The following is a 23168-nucleotide window of genomic DNA, read 5'->3' as shown; positions in this document are numbered from 1 at the left end:
ACGCTGTTCAGTATCCTGCGGTGTTGTGTTTTTGTGCATTTTGTGTAAAATTGTGAAGTTGTTTCAAGCCCTACGATGACGGGTAAACGTTCTGCGTCTTCTAAGGGTTCTGCAACTGAACCTAAGCACCAGAGGAAGATGCTTAATATCGTAGAGAAGGTGAAACTCCTCGACATGTTAAAGGAAGGGAGAAGCTTTGCGGCTGTAGGCCGCCATTACGGGCTCAATGAATCTACGGTCCGGTCCATTAAGAAGGACGACAAAGAATATAAGGGCGACGGCAGCAGTGTCCTTTAACCAGACAGCGAAAAGGGTGGTAACTTCACGCAATAAGGCCATTGTAAGGATGGAGTCTGCATTGGCCCTTTGGATCAGTGACTGCAGGAAGAAGAATATCCCACTGGATACCAACGTTATCCGTGAGAAGGCCAGGCAGCTTTACGCCAAGTTTGCTGAAGGCGCTGGCGACGACGACCCCGAATCTGAACCATCGGCAGTGAAGCTGGCAAAATTACTAGGAGGAGATGGCTTCAACGATATGACTCCCGATGACGTTGAGGAGCTGCTCGAGACCCACTCAGATCCGTTAACGGACGAAGACCTGGCGGAGATGACGAAGTCAGCAAGTGAGGAAGAAGAAGAGGGTCCAGGGGATGAAGAAGAAGAAGGCCTATCACTGGAAGGCCTCGCAACCCTAGTGAGAATGGCAAAAGAACTTAAGGAAAGGGCTGAAGAATGGGACCCCCAGATGATTCGTTCGTTGAAGTTCAGAAATGTAATTGACGGAGGCATTGAAGTCTATAAAAACCTCCTCGCCCAGAAGAAAAGGCAGCGCCAGCAACTGCCCATCACTATGTTCCTCACCCGAAAAAAGAAAGAAGACACGCCTACGTCTTCAGCACGAAAAGAAGTTCCGGACGACGACGAAGATACTGCACCACCTGACGAGGCGCCTGCTGAAGTGGCGCCTTCAGAAGAGCTGTAATGCTCTTCTTTGCTGTGCAGTACAGTAAAAACTATTATTGATATACTTACCCAGTATCTATTACAGTATTTTCAAATATACTGTACAGCTATATATACACGTACAAATATTTTTCTAATACGTAAGGATGGGTCTCAAAAGTGTGTTTAAGAGTGTAGAAAGGGTTTATAAGAGCGTGGGAAAGGTTTATAAGAGTATGGGAAGGGTTTTTAAAGGCTTAAAATATATAAAAATAATAAAATTAATATATGGTTTCTACTTCGCGGATTTTCACCTATCACGGGGGGTTCTGGAACGTAACCCCCGCGATAAACGAGGGATGACTGTATATATAAGTGTATATATATATATATAGATATAAAACCAACTTTAGAGGCCATTTTTTCCCCGCAAGCGGGGGTTGGCCTTTTTCGGGGACCGTGGTTGTTGTTGTTTTTCGGTCCCCTTTTTGAAGCCATGTTTTACAGCCGGATGCCCTTCCTGCCGCCAACCCTTTTTGTCGCCTTTTACGACAAACAGGGAATTACCAGTGAACTGGTACTCAATTAGCCTACCTCGGAAGGATGACAGGCTGAGTCAACCATATATATATATATATATATATATATATATATATATATATATATATATATATATATATATACATATACATATATATATATATATATATAAACCACCTTTAGAGGCCATTTTTCCCCGCAAAGCGGGGGTTGGCCTTTTTCGGGAACCGTGGTTGTTGTTGTTTTTCGGTCCCCTTTTTGAAGCAATGTTTTACGGCCGGATGCCCTTCCTGACGCCAACCCTTTTGCCGCCTTTAACGACAAACAGGGAATTACCAGTGAACTGGTACTCAATTAGCCGACCTCGGAAGGATGACAGGCTGAGTCAACCCCCCTGGTGTTAATTCAGCGATTGACCGGGATTCGAACCCAGGATCCTCGGATCCTAAGCCGGCACCCTAGCCGAGCCCAACACCAGGCTCTATATATATATATATATATATATATATATATATATATATATATATAAAAAATGTTGTTGGATGATCCATACATGACATCCGTACATGTCTCCGCACGAACCTAGTTGTGTATATTAATTATGATGGTGAATATGTTTAATCCCGTTAAACAAGGGCTGGGATGAGCCTAGAATAGGCACTCATCTTTGAGCCGTCAAACATCGTTTAGAATCTCGACCCAGCTCTAAACTGACTATTACGTTTTTAACAGCCTTAAGTTTACACCCCCGCCTCCCTCCTCCCCCCTTATTGTGGAATTGGCCTTCACGAACCAGCTGGCTAGAGCTAACGTTCGCCTTAGAGTGACTGGAATTTTTTCATTTGTTCAGGATGCCGGCGATAACTCGCTTATTCTTCACGAAAGACACCGTGCGGTCTTGAACATCCACCAACCAATGCTGACGGACGGGGACACTGGCTTGATCTCCATCCAAGGGCCAAAACACTTGTATTGCAACACACTCTGCGAAGCACCATTCTGAGAGTTTATAATCAAGCCTCTAATTGAACTCACATGGGACAACTCGAAGGTAAATTCAAACAAGTCAGGAGACGACGATGGTTCAGGAGCGAGCGGTATTCTTCGGTTCGATTTCGAAAATTCGGTTCGATTCCGACAACTTTGAAAATTTGACCTTTGTGACCTTCAAAGGTCAAAGGTCGAAGATTCTGAAATTTGTTGGAAAACTTGTATTTCATGATGTATGTGATAATATAAGATCATGTACGACATTTCACCCTATCAGGAAGTGAACAATGTCATAAAAAAAAAAACATCAAAAATCGACTTTTCTAAATTTTGTGACCTTGTGACCTTGACCTTGGGGCGAAAATGAAAAATCGAGCTCCATGGGGCTAGACACATGACATTGGCCGAACCAAATACCGAAACCCCTGTCAGATTCCACCAAACCCCTCGGAGAAGATGTAGCTTGAACTTGATTACCCCCTAAAAAGACATCTTTTTCGGGCGTGGCTCCGCCCACAATGGGCGCAATACGCCCACTCTAGGCAGGACACAACTAGATCATGATATCAACCTCCCACCCAAGTTTCATCAAGATCGGATGATATCATCGGGTAGTTATGCTTTGGACAGACAGACAGACAGACACACACCCATGACGAATATAGTGGTCACTCTGTTTGATAACTCGTGAACCAATTACCTTTGCATTAACCTGTCACAGCAACAATAAACTGTCATCCTGTTGTTTCGCACGCAGGGCGAGCCGTCAAGGTGTGCGCTGTCCATTGGAAGGACATTAAGTCAGAGGGTCTGGTTTATCTGCCAGCAGCCTAGCAATGGTTGTTTGTGGACGTTAAAGATCCCACTTTGTCTTTGAAGAAGAGGAAAATAGTTAATTACTTCCACCTTGAACAAATTAAAAATTATTGCTGTAACCCATAGGTGGCACTGAATCGGTGACACAAAAACACAACCCCACCCTCCCCCCTCGATGTTTATATACTTTATTTTCACAATAAGCCATGCGGTAGCATTGCTAAAAAAAATCTCCATGGGTTCCTACGTCAAAAGTTTCCTGTCAAATAGTCAATCACTCAAGCAGTTGCAGAGAAAAAAACAATTTGCATTTCCCGTCTCAAACCGCAGCTGCAGGTAACAACCTTTACCACAGGTTGTTCTGCCCCTCCCTGCAGCTGGTCCACATTCCCTACGGGGACGAAATCATCTGAGGCTCGATCTCCCGATCCTCGAAGATCCAAATCCAGCCCGGAGCCAACACACTCCCCCAACTGGTTGTCCAATTTCTTAGCCTCTGTTGCCCAATCGGTGAGCACGGTGAAGGTCCCCTTGGTCATTCCAACCTCCTCCTCGGACCGACTCACCTCCTCCCCCAAACTCCTTTGGGCCTGGTCAACCTTGTCCTCCATAGGACTGTCCCAGGTCCCCAGACGCTGAATCACATCATCCCCATCACCAATCGGTTCTGGCCCCGACAGGCCTTCTTCCCCAATAAATACCCGGTCCGGCTCCATCGCACGGACCCCCAATAATGTTACCCCCTCTCGCACTGAATCACCGCCCTGGTGCTGCACAATTCCGAATTCATCCCCCGGTTGATGTGTTGGGGCATCCACCCGGTCCCGATAAACCTCCAGGTCATGATGATGTGGGAAACATTCCCTACTACAATTTTGGCACTCCACGCTCACCTATGGACACGCCCCTTTTACCTGTATGCATTCCCCATCTACCTGTGAGCACTCCACATTCACCTGTAAATTTGCAGTCTCCCCATCCAAATTTCGAAACTCCCCATTCCCTTCCAAATTTCCTTCCCTAACTATTTCAATTGCCATTCCCGGTGCAATTCCCAATTTTGTCATTCCCGGCTCCTGAGCCCCAATGGTGCCAAATCTCCTCATTTATCCTTTTAGTTCACTCCCCTGGGACTCCATTTTTCCCTTCAACCGCTCACCCTGAGCCTCCATTTTGTTTTCTAATCCCTTCATGTCTCCCTTCAACGCATTCCTTTGGGAGTCCATTTTTTCATTCAGCCCATCAATTTTATTACGAATGCTGTTATTCAATCGCTCATTCATTTGCTCACTGTGCTCCCTCTGAGCCCTCATTTTATCGTTCAATCCTCCCAGTTGGTCCCTAATGAATTGCATTAAGGCCTGGTCGTCTCTGGAGGCCGTCCCTGTGACGGGAGAAGTTCCAACACTACCCTCTACCCCCACTACTTCCGACTCACTCCCACTAGTTCCCGCATCTTCCATCCTCCTTTCCTCCATATATACTTCTTCCATCCGTAAGAAGGAGTGGTTTCCCCGCGCGTCTTTTACAGGAATAAAATTTAACTTTTAACGACGCTCCGTCAGCGTCTCGCGCATCGATCGCTGATGCAAATTTATCGCCTCTGACTAAAAAAATTTGCGTTCAAATTCTCCACATTCTGACACCAATTTTTTTTAGGGTTCAATCCCACTCCTCGACAACAGTTGTCGTGCGACTCCGGTTAACACCAGAGACCGCGGATAGGCCTAAACGGTTTTATTGGAGGCGACGACCAAACACGGATTCGGCTATAAAACGCGGGAGGAAGAAGGAAAATGGAAGGCTGCGGCAAAAGCTTACCTGGATCGTGCCGACGGCAGCTTCGATCCTGCAGGAGAAATTAACTCGACACGGGCACAGGTTTGCCAGGGAATGGAAAATAATACAAGGATTTATTGCAAAGAAACGTAGGGACAGGAAAACGCGATATTATATAAAGTTCCTAGATTGGGATCCCACACACTGACATCAAATACAGACGGGGGGAGTGAACAACCAAAATAACACGTCCGTTATGTAATTGGGAACGCGGAGCTCAGTCTTATCTGTCTTGTCGTCTTCAATCTCTGGTGTGGAGGAATCCTCCGCCCGCCTCGCACGCGTCGCCTGGCCCGTTCATAGCACCGAGCCTCGCTCCCGCACAAGCTCCGCTCCAAGCACCACGAGGTCGATCTTCACACACAATCGATAAGCCAACTCTCAAGCCAACTCAACCAGGGCCAAGACTGCGAGCCAACGCAACCAGGGACAGGACTCTCTCCACTCGAGATCGCACCGGGACTGCCAGGGCCAGGAATTTGCAATCTCCTCGGGTCTGGAATCTGCGCGCAGAGTTCCGCGCGCTCTTTTTTATAACCTCTGGTGGTGACGTCAGCCTCGGTGCGGCACCCAACCAGAGCCTCGTAACTTCCTGCCCTTTGTCGACCCACTTCGCGCCTTCCGATCACAGCCCTCCTGGGCGTGGTATAGCACGTAGCGTGTAGCGTGATCATAGCTCGTAGGTGCAGCTGGCTGCAGTCCATGTGGCGGCGCCCCGAGCCCCCCACCCCCCCCTCCTTGGCTGTCCGTCTTCCAAAGTCATGTCAGGGAAGGGAATCATTTAATGTTGCGCTAGGGACCTAACTACGTGTCTACAGGTGTGCATTGCTATACGGGACAAAGGTTTGGCTATCAGGTGTGACACACAGGGGCATTATTCTTTAATCCCTATTCTATTTAACACACGAACATCCTGGTATGTCCACAGGTATACATCTTAACCGACAAATCGCCTGAACACACAGAACGTATTACAGGTCAGATTCCTTACCGCGACAGACGAATACCTACCGACACAGATCTATCTGGCTCTACATATTGCTACCCCACTGACATAACAATATTTTCACTCATTTATTCATGTGTAGCACATGGCTGCTAGTTGTACCATTGCTGGGAGCATAGTTACATGTTACATGATGATCATGTTACATGTTACATGAAACAAAGTTACATTATGATCCAAAAAAAAAATTCCCCCCCAAAAAATCCGTTTTCTGCAGACATTGGTTGCAAGGTATATATATATATATATATATATATATATATATATATATATATACGTATATATATATATATATATATATATATATATATATATATATATATATATATATATATATATATATACACATACGTATCTATATATATAAAGCAGTAAAGTATGTTTGTTTGTTTGTCCTCTTATAACTCGAGAACTACTCATCGCAGAGCAAAACCAAAGGCATATTCGGAATCAGTACGTCTCAGAGCAACTACAGCACACCTTAAATGTTTTTAAAACTTCGGGTTTTAAAATTATGACGTCATCAGCGTATTTCGGAACGTTAATTTTTCAGTTTCATATTCGGAATCAGTACGTCCCAGAGAAACTACAGCACACCTTAAATGTTTTTTAAAAACCTTCAGGTTTTAAAATTATGGTTCCTTCGGGTTTCAACTTCATCCGATTGACATGGGACCAACGGCATGTGACAGAGAGTGAAACATACATGCTACATTTATTTGACGACAATGACTTCCGGGTTCGGAATGTGGGACCAATGCCATTTGACAGGGAATAAAAAATCAATGCGACATTCAATTGACGACAATGACTTCCGACTTCCGACTTCCACGCAGTTTCTGATCGCTTTTTCTGATTCTGGATTGTCTGATTTTACATGACGCAGTTTCTCAATTAAATTCCACTTCATGATTTTCTATTTTCTCTCTTTTTCATGATTTTCGATTTTCTGCTTTTATATGACCCAGGCCTAATTCCACGCAGTTCTGATCAAAATCTCCGAAATGCCCCGAAAAAGGAAGAGCTGCATTGGTCCGACGACAGCTTCAGCTAAGCGAAAACAAACTGAGACAACAGGTGACCGAAGAGGAGCGAACAACCAGGCTCAATGAACAGGCTCATCGGCAACAACAACTGCGAGTAAATGAGACACAAGATGAGCGATCCAAAAAAAAAAACCACCGTTTAGAGGCCATTTTTCCCCGCAAAGCGGGGGTTGGCCTTTTCGGGGACCGTGGTAGTTGTTGTTTTTTTGGTCCCCTTTTTGAAGCAATGTTTTACGGCCGGATGCCCTTCCTGACACCAACCCTTTTTGCCGCCTTCAACGACAAACAGGGAATTACCAGTGAACTGGTACTCGAGAGATGATGAACTGGTACTCAGACTCAAGATGAGCGATCGACCAGGCTCAATGAACAGGCTCATCGGCAACAGCAAGTAAACGCGACTGAGGAAGAGTGTGATGCAAGACACGAGGCAAACCGTCACCGCACTGCAGAAGCACGAGCTCGGGCCCGGACACCAAGTAACAAAAGGGAGGCATTCACGTATGACCCGGCTGACCCAACAACGCTACCCCAAATACCGACGTCTGAAGCCAGAAGATGGTGGTTACACTGGGGAGATCAAGATGTGCCAGCAGGGAAAACGGGTGGTACAGGTAGTCACCAATCAGTGGGTGGTACCCTGCAACCCTTTCCTCCTCAGCCAATTCAACTGCCACATCAACATTGAGATATGCTCCAGCATCAAGAGCATCAAGTATATCACAAAGTATGTCAACAAGGGGACCGATCAGGCAGTGTTTGAACTGCAGCGAGCCAATGAGGAGGCCGGAAATCGTCAAGTGGATGAGGTAGCTAAGTTCCAGAATGCACGTTACGTTGGGAGCAGCGAGGCAGTCTGGAGGATCCTAGAGCACCCAATTTCCGAGCATTTCCCTCCAGTCATTGGCCTAACTGTCCACCTCGAGAATGGCCAGCGAGTCTACTTCCATATGGACAATGCCGTACAGAGGGCAGAGCGACCACCACCAGCCACTACGCTGACTGCCTTTTTTGACCTCTGCAATCATGACGATTTTGCCAAGACGCTGAAATACCACGAGGTGCCCGAGTACTACACGTGGGACAAGACGCACAATAAGTGGACCCGCCGCAACGGGGAGAAGTGGTGGTCGAAGGACCACATGCAATAAGGAAGACTCCAGCAATTGGCCGCATCTACAGCATCAGTCTGAGACAGGGAGACTGACTGTTACTACGTTCGACTTCTTCTGACTGAAGTATGTGTCCCAATGGCCCATCCTCTTTTGCTGCTCTAAGGACAGTGGATGGTCAAGCGTTGTCCTTCCATGAAGCCTGTCTCGCATTGGGACTCTTGGAAAACGACCAGCACCTCTACCTTGCTGTGGATGAGGCAAGCATCAGCCAGTCTGCACCAAACCTCCGGAGTCTCATGGCAGTCATCCTTACCGCATGTTTTCCTAGCAATCCACGCACGCTATGGGATATGTTCCGTGAAATCCTTTCTGAAGACTACCTATTTCAGCACCGTCGCAATGTTGACAATCCCGCTGCTGACTACAACGAGCACATCTACAACCTTGCGCTTTGCTCTCTCGAAGACAAGGTGATCATGATGGGCGGTCGTCATCTCAGTTCGTATGACCTACCTACCCCAGAGAGGGGCACAGAAGATAGGCTTGAGAGAGAATACTTCAGGGAAGTCGACTACAACCAAGAGCAGTTGGCTGTCCAAGCTGATGATCTCCAACAGCAAATGACAGATGAACAGCGTCAGGTCTACAATGCAGTCCTTGAACTGGTGCAGCAGGGTAACATCAACAATGGCAACAAGAGCAGCAACCTCATCTTTCTAGATGCAGCAGGAGGCACAGGAAAGAGCTTCATCATCAACACGATTCTGAAGAAAATTCGCTCACGAGGCAAGATTGCTCTTGCTACTGCGTCCAGTGGAATTGCCGCATCACTGCTCCAGGGAGGACGAACGCTGCACAGCACCTTCAAGATCCCACTCGACACGCACTTCAAAGAGCAGCCAACATGCAGCATCAAGCGTGGAACAGCATTGGCCAAGGTCATTAAGGATGTTGCTGTCATCATTGTGGATGAGGCCCCAATGACTCACAAGTCAGCCTATGAAGCTGTAGACCACACACTACAGGACATCACAGGAGTAACGAAACCTATGGGAGGAATTCCCACACTGCTCTGCGGAGACTTCCGACAGATCCTCCCAGTGGTCAAGAGTGGTACCAGATCTAACATTGTCAACGCCAGCCTGAGGACGTCCCACCTGTCTGTCAAGCACCTGACCACCAACATGCGAGCTCACCTGTCTGGCGATGAAGGGGCCACTGACTTTTCTAAGCTGCTCCTGGAAATAGGCAATGGACTGATACCATTTTCGGCCAAAACAGACACTATCGAGATTCCTCCTGAAATAGGCAAGGTCGTCTCCACAATTGGGGGCCTGAAGGCTGAAGTCTACCCTTGCTTGACCACAAATGGAGTCCGGTCCGAATGGCTGGCTGAGCGTGCAATTCTTTCTCCGCTGAACACCAATGTCAACCAGCTCAACAACTGGCTCATGGGAGAGTTTCCCGGCGATGAGAGGATATACAAGTCTGTGGATAGTGCCATCTGTGACGAGGAGGCAGTCACTTACCCTGTTGAGCTTCTCAATTCTCTCGAGCTGTCAGGAATGCCACCACACCTCCTCAAGTTGAAACTCGGTGTGCCCATCATGATCCTGCGAAACATGGAACCACCCAATACCACCAATGGTACACGCTGCATCATAACTCGCCTGCATGCCAATGTCATCGAGACCACCATCTCCTGTGGACCATACAAAGGAGAGGTCGTCCTTCTGCCGAGGATCCCGTTCATTCCGTCAGACTCTGAGCTGCCGTTCCAGTTTCGGAGACTCAAGTTTCCCTGCAAACCATGCTTTGTGATGACCATCAATAAGGCTCAAGGTCAGACTTACAAGACAATAGGGGTCGACCTCTCTGTCCCCTGCTTCTCACACGGTCAGCTGTATGTGGCTGCCTCTCGGACCGGCAGTGCAGTAAAACTCACCATCCTGGCACCCAACAATCAGACACACAATGTGGTTTACCCCGAGGCACTCTAGGGCACAGATGACGAACGCTGCAAGTTGTGACTATATATTTTTTGTATAAGGCACATATTGGACTAGATGCTCTTTCATAGTTTGTAAAAAACGTTATTTTGGAAAAACTTTTTAATCAAAACAGGCGAATCTCCAGAATTGGTGCTTCTAGGCCGACTATCTTCCCATCCAGTCGAAAGAGAATAATGATGTTTAGTGTTTATATTTTATATAAATTATAGTATATATATATAGATACAAAATGTATGTACAAAAGTTGTTTTTTATGTTTTAGGTCTGTTTGGCTGAAAAATTTCTGATATCAATACCCCCAATCTTGGGCATTGTGGGATATAGTCAGAGCGTTCACCTTTAATTAATGCATTTTAAGAATCCTTCCAATTTGCACCCGTCGTCGACGGGTATCCTTGCTAGTATATATATATATATATATATATATATATATATTGTATTGTTATATTACCTCCACCCCTTCTGCCCCCCCCCCCCCCCCGCCCCTTTCCAATTTTCATCTCGTTGAATACAATACTATTGAAAGTCAGCATCATTTCGGGACACAGGCCACCGATAATAGTGAAACTAAAGAAAACGTACTTTTTTGTATAATTTCCATGTCATTCTCTTTATCAGTGCACTCATGTTCCTTTTCCCCTTTGCCCCCTCCCCTTCCGACTCCCACCATTTGCAGCCTTTACATGGAACAGAAAAAGCACCACATTCAGGGGCAGGTGGTTTTCAATCGGCCAGCATACCGATCCAGCAGAACTGCCCGAGCTGTGAAGGTGATGGAAGGATTTTCTCACAATCCAATTCTGTGCTATATTTTGCTGGATAAGACCACTGCTATATTGTATTTATACACTTTCATCACTTTTCTGTTCACAATGTTGCCCTGTGCTAACTAAGCTGTGTAGATGAAAACCTTTTGCAAATCTTTTTATTTTTTCCATGCCATTTTGCAGCCTGCAAAGCAGCATTTTAAACTGAGCTTAGAGGTAATAAAACACTTTCACACATCTCCATTTACAATACATCAAAAGGTAGAAAAACATCCGTACTTGTTTTGTATATGGGTTATTTCACCAGGTTGGGTCATGGGTCATACTGTGACTTGGGCATAGTTGATGTATGAAAGGGGCAAAATATCACAGAAATTGTTTTCTGATGTAAACTGGTTTGTGGTAAAAGGTGTGTGTATGCTTGTATATCTCATGAACAATACAAAATTTTAGAGAGAAATACTATATTTTAGATTTGAAAATCATACTGGTGTCCAGGGCAAAAAAAATGGTACCAAAGTGTGACATTATTTCTGTGATAGATTCAAATTTACATTTCATGAAGAAAACGTTTAGACAATAATCAGCAATACTCATGAATAGTAGGTCAGTAGCATAGACGTGAGTGTGGACAAGTCTAAACATTACATGTCCTGTCAGTGCACAAATCATGTAACCCCGTTGTGGGGAAACATCGACGTAACGCATGGTGTCTGTCCATTAATAAAAAAATCCTTGTTACATCGATGAACCGGCCCGTTATCAAGAGCCCTTATGATATTCGTAGGTCTAGGCGAGTTTAACTACTTTAATTGAGGGGGTTAATACAGAGAATGATGGTATGAAGTTTTTCTGAAACGTTCTTTTTTTCACCAACTCATAAAAAGAATATTTGCCACTTGGGTGTCTTGTTGATTTTTGTTAAGTTGGAGTATTTCATCATCTAAAGAATAAAATTCACACCTTCTCCGGAAATGGTATCAACCAATAATCGTAGCACAAACATCTCTCCTCGATATCAGACGACTTTCCTGGCATGATATTGGGTTGTTTCCATGGTAGCGGCATCGCTGCGATGGATGTCCAATGTTACGTCTGCATAATATGTGCACACACAGTCATTAACAACATGCTTACATTTTTTTGCAACAAGCTTTCCACTAAATCTCTTGGAATATGAAAGCAATGTATGTACTCTGGCATTTGAGGGGCAAGAGGATGTAATTCATTGCCATAAAAAAAAAATCACTTTCATGTCACACAATGTGTCCCAACCTGGTGAAATGACCCATATATTTTTGCAATTGTTCGCTATGCTGAGCAACACCAAAACGATGATAAACAATAAAGAGCAATCGGAGATTGCAGACCCTCGCCAGGACGTGTTTTTAGTGTTTTTTAAGGCTTTTGTGTTCAAACAAATATGGCGGCCGAACCACGTGACCGATGGTCATCATTAAAATAAATTTCTCCGCCAATTTATCCCTAGATGACGCTCAAGAAATTTCATCTTTATCAGATGAAGTTTTGTACTTGTCAAATTATGACGTCATCATTAACATATTGTTACGAATTTGGGTAGAGGGATATATATAGAGCCAGGTAGATCTGAATAGGTATCATGCTTCGTCTGTCGTGATAGGGAATCTACCTGTAATAAGTTCTATGTTAGCCCGGGTTGTCGGTATAAGCTGTATTGATGTCCCCGCTACGAGGGAGCAGGGCGTGCTAAATAGTGCAGGGATTATGGATAAGATTCCTTTGTTTGTCGTCCCCTCTGTCGTCAAACCTGTGTCCCTTATGGCAACGCACTCATATAAACACTTGGATAGGTCCTTAGTGGAACATTAAATAATTCCCCTCCCTTACCACAACGACTTTGGAAAACAGGCAGGAAGCCAGGCCGGGGCACTGCCGATGGGGCCGCAGCCAGCCACACCACCAGCTGGCCGAGCAACCAGCCTCGTGGCAGGCTGGGAGCCACGCCCAGGAGGACTGTTGATTGGTCCATAGGAGGGACAGAGAACTGCCCCGTGATTGGAAGGAAGGGAAGGACTGGTGGTTGGCCACGAGGGTGGCGTGACATGGTGGTGGGAAGCACTTGGCCAATGAGAAAGCACCAGCACATCGAGAAGATTCGAGAGGTCGAGAGACGAGGCGCTGATTGGGGGCGCGCCAGAGCTGACGTGAGACGCCAGGTTTGAAAAGGGCTCGCTGACGTGCTTCGCCCTTCTCTTCTTCACTGGGATTGGAGATCGTGCTTCGTTTCCTCTGTGCCTGGTCTTCATTGGCTCTTCCTTCTCGCATGCTGGACCTTCGTGCTTCGTGCTGGGTGACGTTGGTTCGTCGTGGTGCTTGGAGCGGGATCCGGTGCTGTTGGTACTGGAGCGAGGGACCTCGTGGCGTGCCGCGGAGCGAGTCGCATCGAGGCCGGGTGGAGCGTGCGAGTGAGGAGGCTGAGGTTTCTTCGCGCCGGAGCTCGGAGACGGACGGGGCCGCGTTGGACGCTACACTGCAGCCTACAGACAGATAAGGCCGCACCCACAGAACATTACACGACGAGACATTTCTTTTCGAAATTCATTCCCTCACCTGGTATCCGAAATCTGTGAGTTGGGACGTCCCGATCTAGGACATTTTATTACCGGCATGTATTTTCCTGTCCCGCTATCTCTTGTAAAATAAACCCTTGTATTATTTTCCATTTCCTTCTAAACCCGGATTCCCGTTCGAGTTCATTCCCTCTCCAGATAAGCGCCTCCGCTTCTTCTTCTTCATTCTTTCGCCCGTGCTGTGATTGCAAAATCCGTATTTGGTCATCGCCTCAATTAAAGCCGTTTGGTCATTCGCGAGCCCTGGTATTAACCGGAGGGTATTCGCACGACAATATGTTATTACTCCCGCCAGGGAGTAATGCATTCGTGTGTGTGTGTGTGTGTGTGTGTGTGTGTGTGTGTGTGTGTGTGTGTGTGTGTGTGTGTGTGTGTGTGTGTGTGTGTGTGTGTGTGTGTGTGTGTGTGTGTGTGTGTGTGTACGTACGTACGTACAAGATATCTGGAAAAGTTCTGAACGGATTTGGATGAAAGTTGGTGGGATGATTGCCCTTGGGATAAGGAAGAATTGATTAGTTTTTGGTGAAGCTCATGATATTATTCCGGATCCAGGAATTTTTTGAAGGATTTTTTACCATTGGAAGATGGGGCTCATTTGTTTTTAACATTATATTCTATATTTTCTATATTTAACATTGTGATATGAAAATAGTTTTCATATTTGTTGTAAATGTAGTTTAGACTCGTGGTTATGTGTTAGAGCGGTGTATTTTTTAGCAGCGTCGTCTTCAATGTTCATTTTTTTTTCTAATAAAGACATATTCTGTCATTTTAAAACCACCAAAGTGTGTACTGTATTAGGTTTCCCCGTTTCATAAAATGTATCGTTTGATATGTATAATGCTTTAAAACTGTATTATTATTGTTATTTTTTTTTTTACCTCAGAAGAGATGTCAACATATATAACTCGGTGAATGTCAATCGCGGTGTCAGTATTTGATGAACTTATAAAGACTTAGGTGACTTATAAGTGTGACCAGCATGTGCACGGGATTCTTCCCAGAAGAATGAGTGGTCGCATTAGCTTGTACGACTTAAAATGAGCGAGTTTTGTTTTGACGTTTGGGCCAGTTTTAGATGTTGTATCCCTAAAGAATGAAACGACGTTTTTCCTGGCTTACAATTTCATTTGAAGTCACACATGCCTCAAAATACACTCACCTATATAGAATTGAACGCTGAATCCGAAAATGTAAGTGAAATTGCCTTGTTTTTTTGACATTATCTTCTATATATTCTATATATATATATATCTGTGCAGTGTCTGTCTTGTGTTGTCACTGAACTACTCCCTCAAACTTTTGTGAAATCGTACTATTCCAACTTGACCCACAGCGGGAGTATGCGCTCTCCTGAGTGGCGTTCTAGTTCCCCATGGAAAGTTCTTAACAATGAGCCATGTCTCAATTTTTCTACGCAGTGCTTTTGGAGATAGAGGTGCAAAGTTTTTCTGTTTTTCCAAGATGGCGCCCTACAGGGTGACGTATGACGTCATAATTATGATTTAAAAATTATACAGGTGGAGTTGCACATGTGGTGAAAATTTCCTGTCAATCCGACCAACGGTTGCAGAGAAAATCATATTTATTCTGTCCGACAAACAAACAAACAAACGGACTTAAATGTAATACCCTCTTCTCTGGCGAGGGTAATAAATGTTTGCCTCCAAGCCCAGAACAGATAAAGTCCCAGAACAGAATATATCCTACTCTTATTTCCTCCGCCACCATAGGTGGATGGAGGTTGTTTTCACCCCTGTCTGTCCATTTGTTTGTGAACAAAATATCTCAAAAAGTTGTGGATGGATTCGGACGAAATATGGCAGAGATGTAGCGTATGTGACAAGGACGAAATGATTAGATTTTGCTGAAGATCCGGATTCGGATCCGGCTAGTATAATTTTTTAAAGTGATTCTTCACCATTGGGAGATACATTGCAGGATATCTCAAAAAGTTATGGAAGGATTTGGACAAAACTTGGTGGAGAGGTTGGGTGTCTGAGAAGGACTAATGGATTCGATTTTGGTGAAGATCTGAATATATGGTATCGGATATGAGAATTATTTAATTTTTTTTAGTGATTCTTCACGATTGAGTAAAAATATATATATAACCACCTTTAGAGGCCATTTTTCCCCGCAAAGCGGGGGTTGGCCTTTTTCGGGGACCGTGGTTGTTGTTGTTTTTTTTGGTCCCCTTTTTGAAGCAATGTTTTATGGCCGGATGCCCTTCCTGACGCCAACCCTTTTTGCCGCCTTTAACGACAAGCAGGGAATTACCAGTGAACTGGTACTTAATTAGCCGACCTCGGAAGGATGACAGGCTGAGTCAATCCCCCTGGCGTTAATTCAGCGATCGACCGGGATTCGAACCCAGGATCCTAGGATCCTAAGCCGGCACCCTAGCCGCTAGCCCAACATCAAAATTCTTCACTATTGAGTGACATGTAGTAGACATGTATTGAAGACATGTAGTAGGATATCTCAAAAAGTTATGGACGGATTTGGACAAACCTTGGTGGACAGGTTGTGTGCACGTGACAGGAAGAAACGATTCAATTTTGGTTAGGATCCGGCTCGTCGAAAATTTTAAGTGATTCTTCACCCTTTGGAGGTTTGGCCAAAACCGATACAAAGCAGGATATCTCAAAACGTTGTGAACGGATGATTTTGATTAAATGCGATTTTGTATTTTGATTTTCTGGTCTGCTCTCGGATACCAAACGTAAACTGTTCACCTGGCGGAGGTATGCTCTCTACTGAGTGCGGCTCTAGTTAGGATTATGGATTTGGTCTCGTCTGTGTGTCTGTGCATCCACAACCATATCTCGGAGAAGTATGGATCGATTTTGTTCATACTTGGCACAAACACAATACATGATAGTATACATATGCACATCATCTTGTTTTGCGATGCGATCCAAGATGGCCGACTGGTGGCCATTTTGTTACTTAAACGTGTCCCCAAACATTTATTGAACATGCATGGTCCGATTTTGTTCAAGCTTGGCACAAGCACAGCACATGACAGCATGTATGTGCATTTCACTTTATTTTGCGATTGATCAAAGATGACTAGTAGACTGGTGGCTATTTTAGTTGTAAAAAAAAAAACCCAATATTGAACAGGTCCTCAACCATTAGACATGCATTTACCGATCTTGTTCAAATTTGACACACAGATAATGAAGGATGTGTTTCATATGCACGTCATTGTTTTTTCTGAGATTATTTTCAAGATGACCGACTGGATGCCATTTTGTTACTTAATCGTGTCCCCATCTATTTCTCAGACATGCATGGACTGATTTTCTTCAAACTTGGCACAAAGACAATACATGAGTGTATACATATGCAGAAGATTTTGTTTTGTCATCCGACCAAATATGACCGACTGGCAGCCTTTAACTCCGTACAGCAAAATTACTAAAACCACGACATTGACATTTTGACATTTTGACATTGACAAAAAAACGACAAAACCACGGCTGTGACATTTTATGTCTTTTTCTTCTTGTTTTTTACTAAGAATAGGATACATTCTGTGGGGTAAAGGAGTTTGTGACTGGCATGGCAGCAATGAGGAGTGGGTAGGAAGTAAAAGCGACTGATAAAAAGAACATGAATAACCACTAAGGGCCAGCAAGGAAAGCAATTGGGTGAGCCTTGCTGAAATGTTGTATCACCATATCCAAATATCTCAACGACAAAAGTCGCCGTTACCCAGAATTCCCTGGGAACTTGTCAATTTTCCCAAGGTGTGTGTGTGTGTGTGTGTGTGTGTGTGTGTGTGTGTGTGTGTGTGTGTGTGTGTGTGTGTGTGTGTGTGTGTGTGTGTGTGTGTGTGTGTGTGTGTGTGTGTGTGTGTGTGTGTGTGTGTGTGTGTGTGTGTGTGTGTGTGTGTGTGTGTGTGTGCTATTGTCCCTGGGGACTAACCATCAGAGGATTTGTGTTCATTGACAAGGTAGCTCACTATTTGTGAACTGTGCAGGGTTTATGGCTGAAAAGTGTCGGCAGGCATCGCGTTTCCCAAGCAATGAGCCTCTTGATCAAATACGAATGATGATGGCTCTAACTGATCTTTGCAAACAACGTGGTATTTTGAATGAACATTCGTTTTGATGTTGAATTTGGTTGTTCCTAGGTTATTCAACCACAAAACACAATGTTAACATTATTTGTAGGTCAGGGATGCAAAAAAAACGACTTCTGTGGGAAAACTTTGACGATTCGAACAGTTAAAAGCTTGGCACATTGGCATCTTGAACGCTAGAACAACCTGTGATGAAACACAGATGTACGCGTCCGTCAATTGAGTTGTGCATCCGTTATGTCACGTGAATCGACAGAAGTAGCTCATTTGTATAACGGAAGTGAAAATAGTCTGATTTTTAAAAACGATTATCTGGTTTATTCTCACCAATTTTTTTGGTGCTAATGGGTCAGGGATATCATCCTCTTAAACATATATCGTAAAAAATATCATTATTGTGTCCCTAGGTAAGATGTGCATGATTTAATATATTATCATATAATGAAATGTGTGATGAGAGTTATAAATGTGTGATAATGCATGAAATCCTCTAGCGAGTAAAGTTTACACAGTGAGGTTGCATTGATGAGCTGAATGACTTATTGGATGCAACTGAGGGTGTGGATCTACTGATGTAGGTAATCTACTGATGTGGATCCATAATGAGGTTATGGATCTACTGATGTAGGTAATCTACTGATGTGGATCCATAATGAGGTTATGGATCTACTGATGTAGGTAATCTACTGATGTGGATCCATAATGAGGTTATGGATCTACTGATGTAGGTAATCTACTGATGTGGATCCATAATGAGGTTATGGATCTACTGATGTAGGTAATCTACTGATGTGGATCCATAATGAGGTTATGGATCTACTGATGTAGGTAATCTACTGATGTGGATCCATAATGAGGTTATGGATCTACTGATGTAGGTAATCTACTGATGTGGATCCATAATGAGGTTGTGGATCGACTGATGTGGATCCATAATGAGGTTGTGGATCTACTGATGTAGGTAATCTACTGATGTGGATCCATAATGAGGTTGTGGATCTACTGATGTAGGTAATCTACTGATGTGGATCCATAATGAGGTTATGGATCTACTGATGTAGGTAATCTACTGATGTGGATCCATAATGAGGTTATGGATCTACTGATGTAGGTAATCTACTGATGTGGATCCATAATGAGGTTATGGATCTACTGATGTAGGTAATCTACTGATGTGGATCCATAATGAGGTTGTGGATCTACTGATGTAGGTAATCTACTGATGTGGATCCATAATGAGGTTGTGAGCCAGATAAAGGGCCTAAAAGCATCTTTACTTAGTTCAATTTGGTTCGTCTGATGTCAATCAAGTGACACGCCGGATTCCTCCACACCGAGCCACTCAAAATAGCGACTTAGAGCGGTTCTACATGCTCGTTGAAGGGATTTAAACTTGGAAGCTAAACATCCCCTCAAATCTCTCCTTGAAAGGACTTATGACCGGAATGGTTTGATATTGTTGACTTGGGGAAAAAAACAAAAAAAAAAACTTGCCCCAAGACCCATTTCAATTATGTTTGTATTTAATATAACGGAAAGGGAGAATAGGGAACACATAAATATTTTATATAACAACTCCATTTACACTTGTGAAATACGTGCCCTGGGTGTCATACGAGCAGGAAGTTCCTTATGAAATAAGCCTTAAGGACCCACAGGCACACCACAGGAGAAAGACCAGAAGAAGTGACAGGACTGAAAATACCTATGACGGCTCGTTCAGGTGCCGTAAGGTTCCGTTCGGAGCCAATGGCTCCACAGCCTGGCCAGGAGGAGGGGAGTGAGGGAGGGGGAGGAGAGCAGCACACCCCTTGCTCTTGCAGGCGAGAGGCGGGAACACATGATCTCTCTCTGCGTCTGCAAAGCGGAAAGACGACATGACTCGGGAACTGGAGCTCAAACTGGACACTCTGCTCTTGGCTCTCCTCTAGACTCAGACTGGACTGAGCCCCGACCTGTTGTGCACATGGGCTTTTATCGGCACCCATGATGCCCTGCCCCATGACATTGCCCTGCTCTGTCTGCCCTGCACCGATTGGATTTTCAGTCATAAATCAAGGGGAAACGCCTCCTCTGAGCCTTTGGATTGGACTTTAATGTTCCATTCTTGTGCCTTTGCGCCAAAACGTAGGCCTTCTCAGTATTGCAGGGCCGCTATGCCCCAAAAGGACATTTAGGACACATTACACATTACTATTCCTACACATCTCACTATTGCACTCAGTTATACCATTATATCAGGAATTATGTTAGCTGCTTACAAAGTGTGGTTGGGAGGGGTGAGTATGCCTGGAGGGTTACCTTCTTCTCAACAGAGTTCATCAAATTCATCCCTCCCCGGTAACCAGAAAAGCCGGAGTGAGGGGGGCAGGAAGTGCCTTGTCACGCAAAGACCCGAAAAGGTCTGATGACATTGCTAAACTAACAGAGTGTGTAAGGTTTCTAAAATGCATCATATCTTTTGACTGCCAATAATTTGGTCATCGCATGTCTTTCAGAGCCTTTATTCTCGAAAGGATTCGCCGATTCCAATTTGTCCTGTATTTAGTCAACTTTCACAGTGATAATACACTGCACAATAATACACTGCACGTATCCTGGCAGAGAATGACGCAACCCGACAAGCCTACAGCTGCCACAGAGTTATATTGGATAAAGTGAGTGCTTTGCAATACACCAGCACTAATTGCTTTGATTGATAATTGTCGCGATCAATCAATTTATCAATCAATCGCGTTCAATGAAAATAAACCGCACGTGGGCAAGATCACTTTTTGGGACCTTTTGGTGTGCAGCAACGACTGCAGTGCATCTGTTATGATCGTGAGTATTATGATCTATGTTTGATTTATGGGGTGCATTTTAGTTGACAATGCAGCGCAGAATTATACAGTACTGTATAGATAAACTTGCTGTTTATCTATGTTGCATAATTATGGCCTTAACAAAGGAGAAGATGCCAACATCGGGGTTTTTTCACGTTTAAAAATTGGTACCTTGTTGAATAGTGTGCTGCAGTTGGAATGTAACAAAGTATAAAAAAGGAAGGGAAGAGTGTTTATTGGTGGAACATTGGTGATATTTGTCCTCTTGGCTGTTTAAATGGCAATAAAATATCTTTTAAAAAAAAATTTCAATGTAAAATTTATTTTAGACTTGCAGAGTACTTTTCATGCGTAACACCAAATATGAATGCATTTAAAATTGCATAGCTGTTACTCATGGCATCTCCAATCAGGTGATGGACACTTGGCTATTCATAAAAATCCCAGCGTCACTTGAGCTGTGTTGGCCATGAGCCTGGGATTGGGAAGCTATCCTCGGTCTGTGCACATTGAGCTGAGCTGAGGGGAGGGGGTGGAGTGGTGTGGTGCGGTGTGGTGGGGGTGTCTTAACTCACAAAAGGGTGAAGGATACATGTGGCTTGATGGTGAGGTTAACTTTGGAGGTAGCAGTCTTTGAAACATCTCTGGGATGTTCTTCCACTCCTTCCCCCCTGTACCAACATGACTTTTCTTCTTTTTAATGAGCATTTCTTGCACAAATGCTATAAGTCTGATTATTGCTATAAGCAATACATGAGTGACAACACCTTGAAGAGAAGAGTAGAGAGATCTCTCTTTCAAGCCAGCTTTTGGCTTAACGGTTAAGGTGGCTGCCTTAAGATCTCGAGTTTGAGCCCCTGTAGTGCCATTACATTCTAGGTGGGTTGACTCAGCATTTCATCCTTCCGAGGTTGGCAAAGTGAGTACCAGCTTACTGGAAAAAGGGGGCACTGCATCAACGGCACAGCAGTGCTCCCAGAAATTATGCAACCAGCAGCCACAGGCTGCATATGAAATCTTACTTTAATTCACCAAATGTCCGTCTGTCCGTTCGAAGGTACCGCAAAAACTGCTGAACCGATCACAACGATATTTTGGGTGGGTATTCCTGGGACCCCTTGGAGTAAAATAGGCTATATTGTTTTTCCAATTTTTTCCCAATTTTCCAGTTTTTCCAAACACGATGGAATATTTACCGATATGAACAGTGATGTGGCTTTTATTGAAATTCTACAAATACTGTTTAGATTTTGATGAGAATTACAAACCTGCCGTGAATGTGGAAGTGGACAGATGACGGCAATGCACGGGTTAGATAATATCCCAATACAACCGTCATTCAATCATAATGTTTAATCGTGAAACATTATTCGTGTTAATCGTTTTGTTAAAGTATCAATTGATGATTGGAATTGAGTGAATACAATTACGATTTTAAATTGGTAATTGTGTTCACCCACCCGTACCGAACTTCACATCAGGATTTTAAATATTTGTTTATGTCACGAATGTTGTTCAAAGTTTATTATATGAATGTATATTTGTGATTGGAGTTGTGCTGTTTGGAATGAAAAAAAGAGATATCGAGTTCAAGTGAATGAGGAAATGCAGTGACGGTTTTACGTTCTAAGTGTGAAATTCGCGGATCGCCATATGCAGATTCGTCATTGACTGGGAACGGAACACACGTACCTGTTTGTTTGCGAACGGGTACGTTTTTCATGGAAGTCCTTCACAAACTTGCTGTCCATGTCTGACGTGCGACTGAAGGTGCTACAGTAATGTGGAATTTAGTAATTTATTGGTTTCATGCTTTAGTATTCGCCGTTTCTGCATTGTCTGTTTGCTTATAGCCTCCCACCCGTGCGTAGCACGGGTACCTCACTAGTAATAATAATCTGTCGTTCAATTAAAGCTCGTTATCAGAGCATGCAATTATAAAAGATTGTTATCAGAGCTTGCAATTATAAAAGCTTGTTATCAGAGCTTGCAATTATAAAAGTTTTTCAGAGCTTGCAATTATAAAAGTTTGTTGTCAGAGCTTGCAATTACAAAAGTTTGTTATCACAGCTTGGATTATAAAACCCCGTTATCACAGCTTGCGATTATAAAAGATCGCTATCACAGTTTGCAATTATAAAAGATCGCTATCACAGTTTGCAATTATAAAAGATCGCTATCACAGCTTGCGATTATAAAAGATCGCTATCACAGCTTGCGATTATAAAAGATCGTTATCACAGCTTGCAATTATAAAAGATCGCTATCACAGTTTGCAATTATAAAAGATCGTTATCACAGCTTGCAATTATAAAAGCTCGTCATCACAGCTTGCAATTATAAAAGATCGCTATCACAGTTTACAATTATAAAAGATCGCTATCACAGTTTGCAATTATAAAAGATCGCTATCACAGCTTGCGATTATAAAAGATCGTTATCACAGCTTGCGATTATAAAAGATCGCTATCACAGCTTGCGATTATAAAAGATCGTTATCACAGCTTGCAATTATAAAAGATCGCTATCACAGTTTGCAATTATAAAAGATCGTTATCACAG

The 23168-nt window shown here is 43.8% G+C and overlaps 2 protein-coding genes across 12 annotated transcripts in view; one reads left to right on the top strand and one right to left on the bottom strand.

The window, feature by feature from the left end:
- Positions 1-12157, bottom strand: part of LOC137410669 (uncharacterized) — a 196901-nt gene extending 184744 nt beyond the window's left edge. For both annotated transcript variants that reach the window (XM_068096158.2, XM_078765972.1), the window contains exon 1: positions 12040-12157. In XM_068096158.2, the coding sequence (XP_067952259.2) occupies positions 12040-12144 (105 nt within the window). In that variant the 5' untranslated portion in view covers positions 12145-12157. The remainder of the gene's footprint in view (positions 1-12039) is intronic.
- The window catches only part of RBM48 (RNA binding motif protein 48), a 42192-nt gene that overhangs the window by 3036 nt on the left and 15988 nt on the right, over positions 1-23168 (top strand). For 3 of the 10 annotated variants that reach the window (XM_078765992.1, XM_078765993.1, XM_068099098.2), the window contains exons 2-3: positions 2336-2536; positions 10986-11079. In XM_078765992.1, coding sequence (XP_078622118.1) covers positions 10993-11079 — 87 coding nt within the window. In that variant the 5' untranslated portion in view covers positions 2336-2536; positions 10986-10992. Of the gene's footprint in view, positions 1-2335; positions 2537-10985; positions 11080-20279; positions 20439-23168 lie in introns of all 10 variants that reach the window. The other 7 variants (XM_078766015.1, XM_068099102.2, XM_078766016.1 and 4 more) reach the window with 3 other exon arrangements.

Source organism: Myxine glutinosa, chromosome 1, assembly GCF_964187855.1.
Source record: "Myxine glutinosa chromosome 1, kmMyxGlut1.1, whole genome shotgun sequence".
In the NCBI taxonomy this organism is placed as follows: domain Eukaryota; kingdom Metazoa; phylum Chordata; class Myxini; order Myxiniformes; family Myxinidae; genus Myxine; species Myxine glutinosa.
Note: the sequence above shows the minus strand (reverse complement) of the source record. Positions and strands in the feature narration are given on the sequence as shown.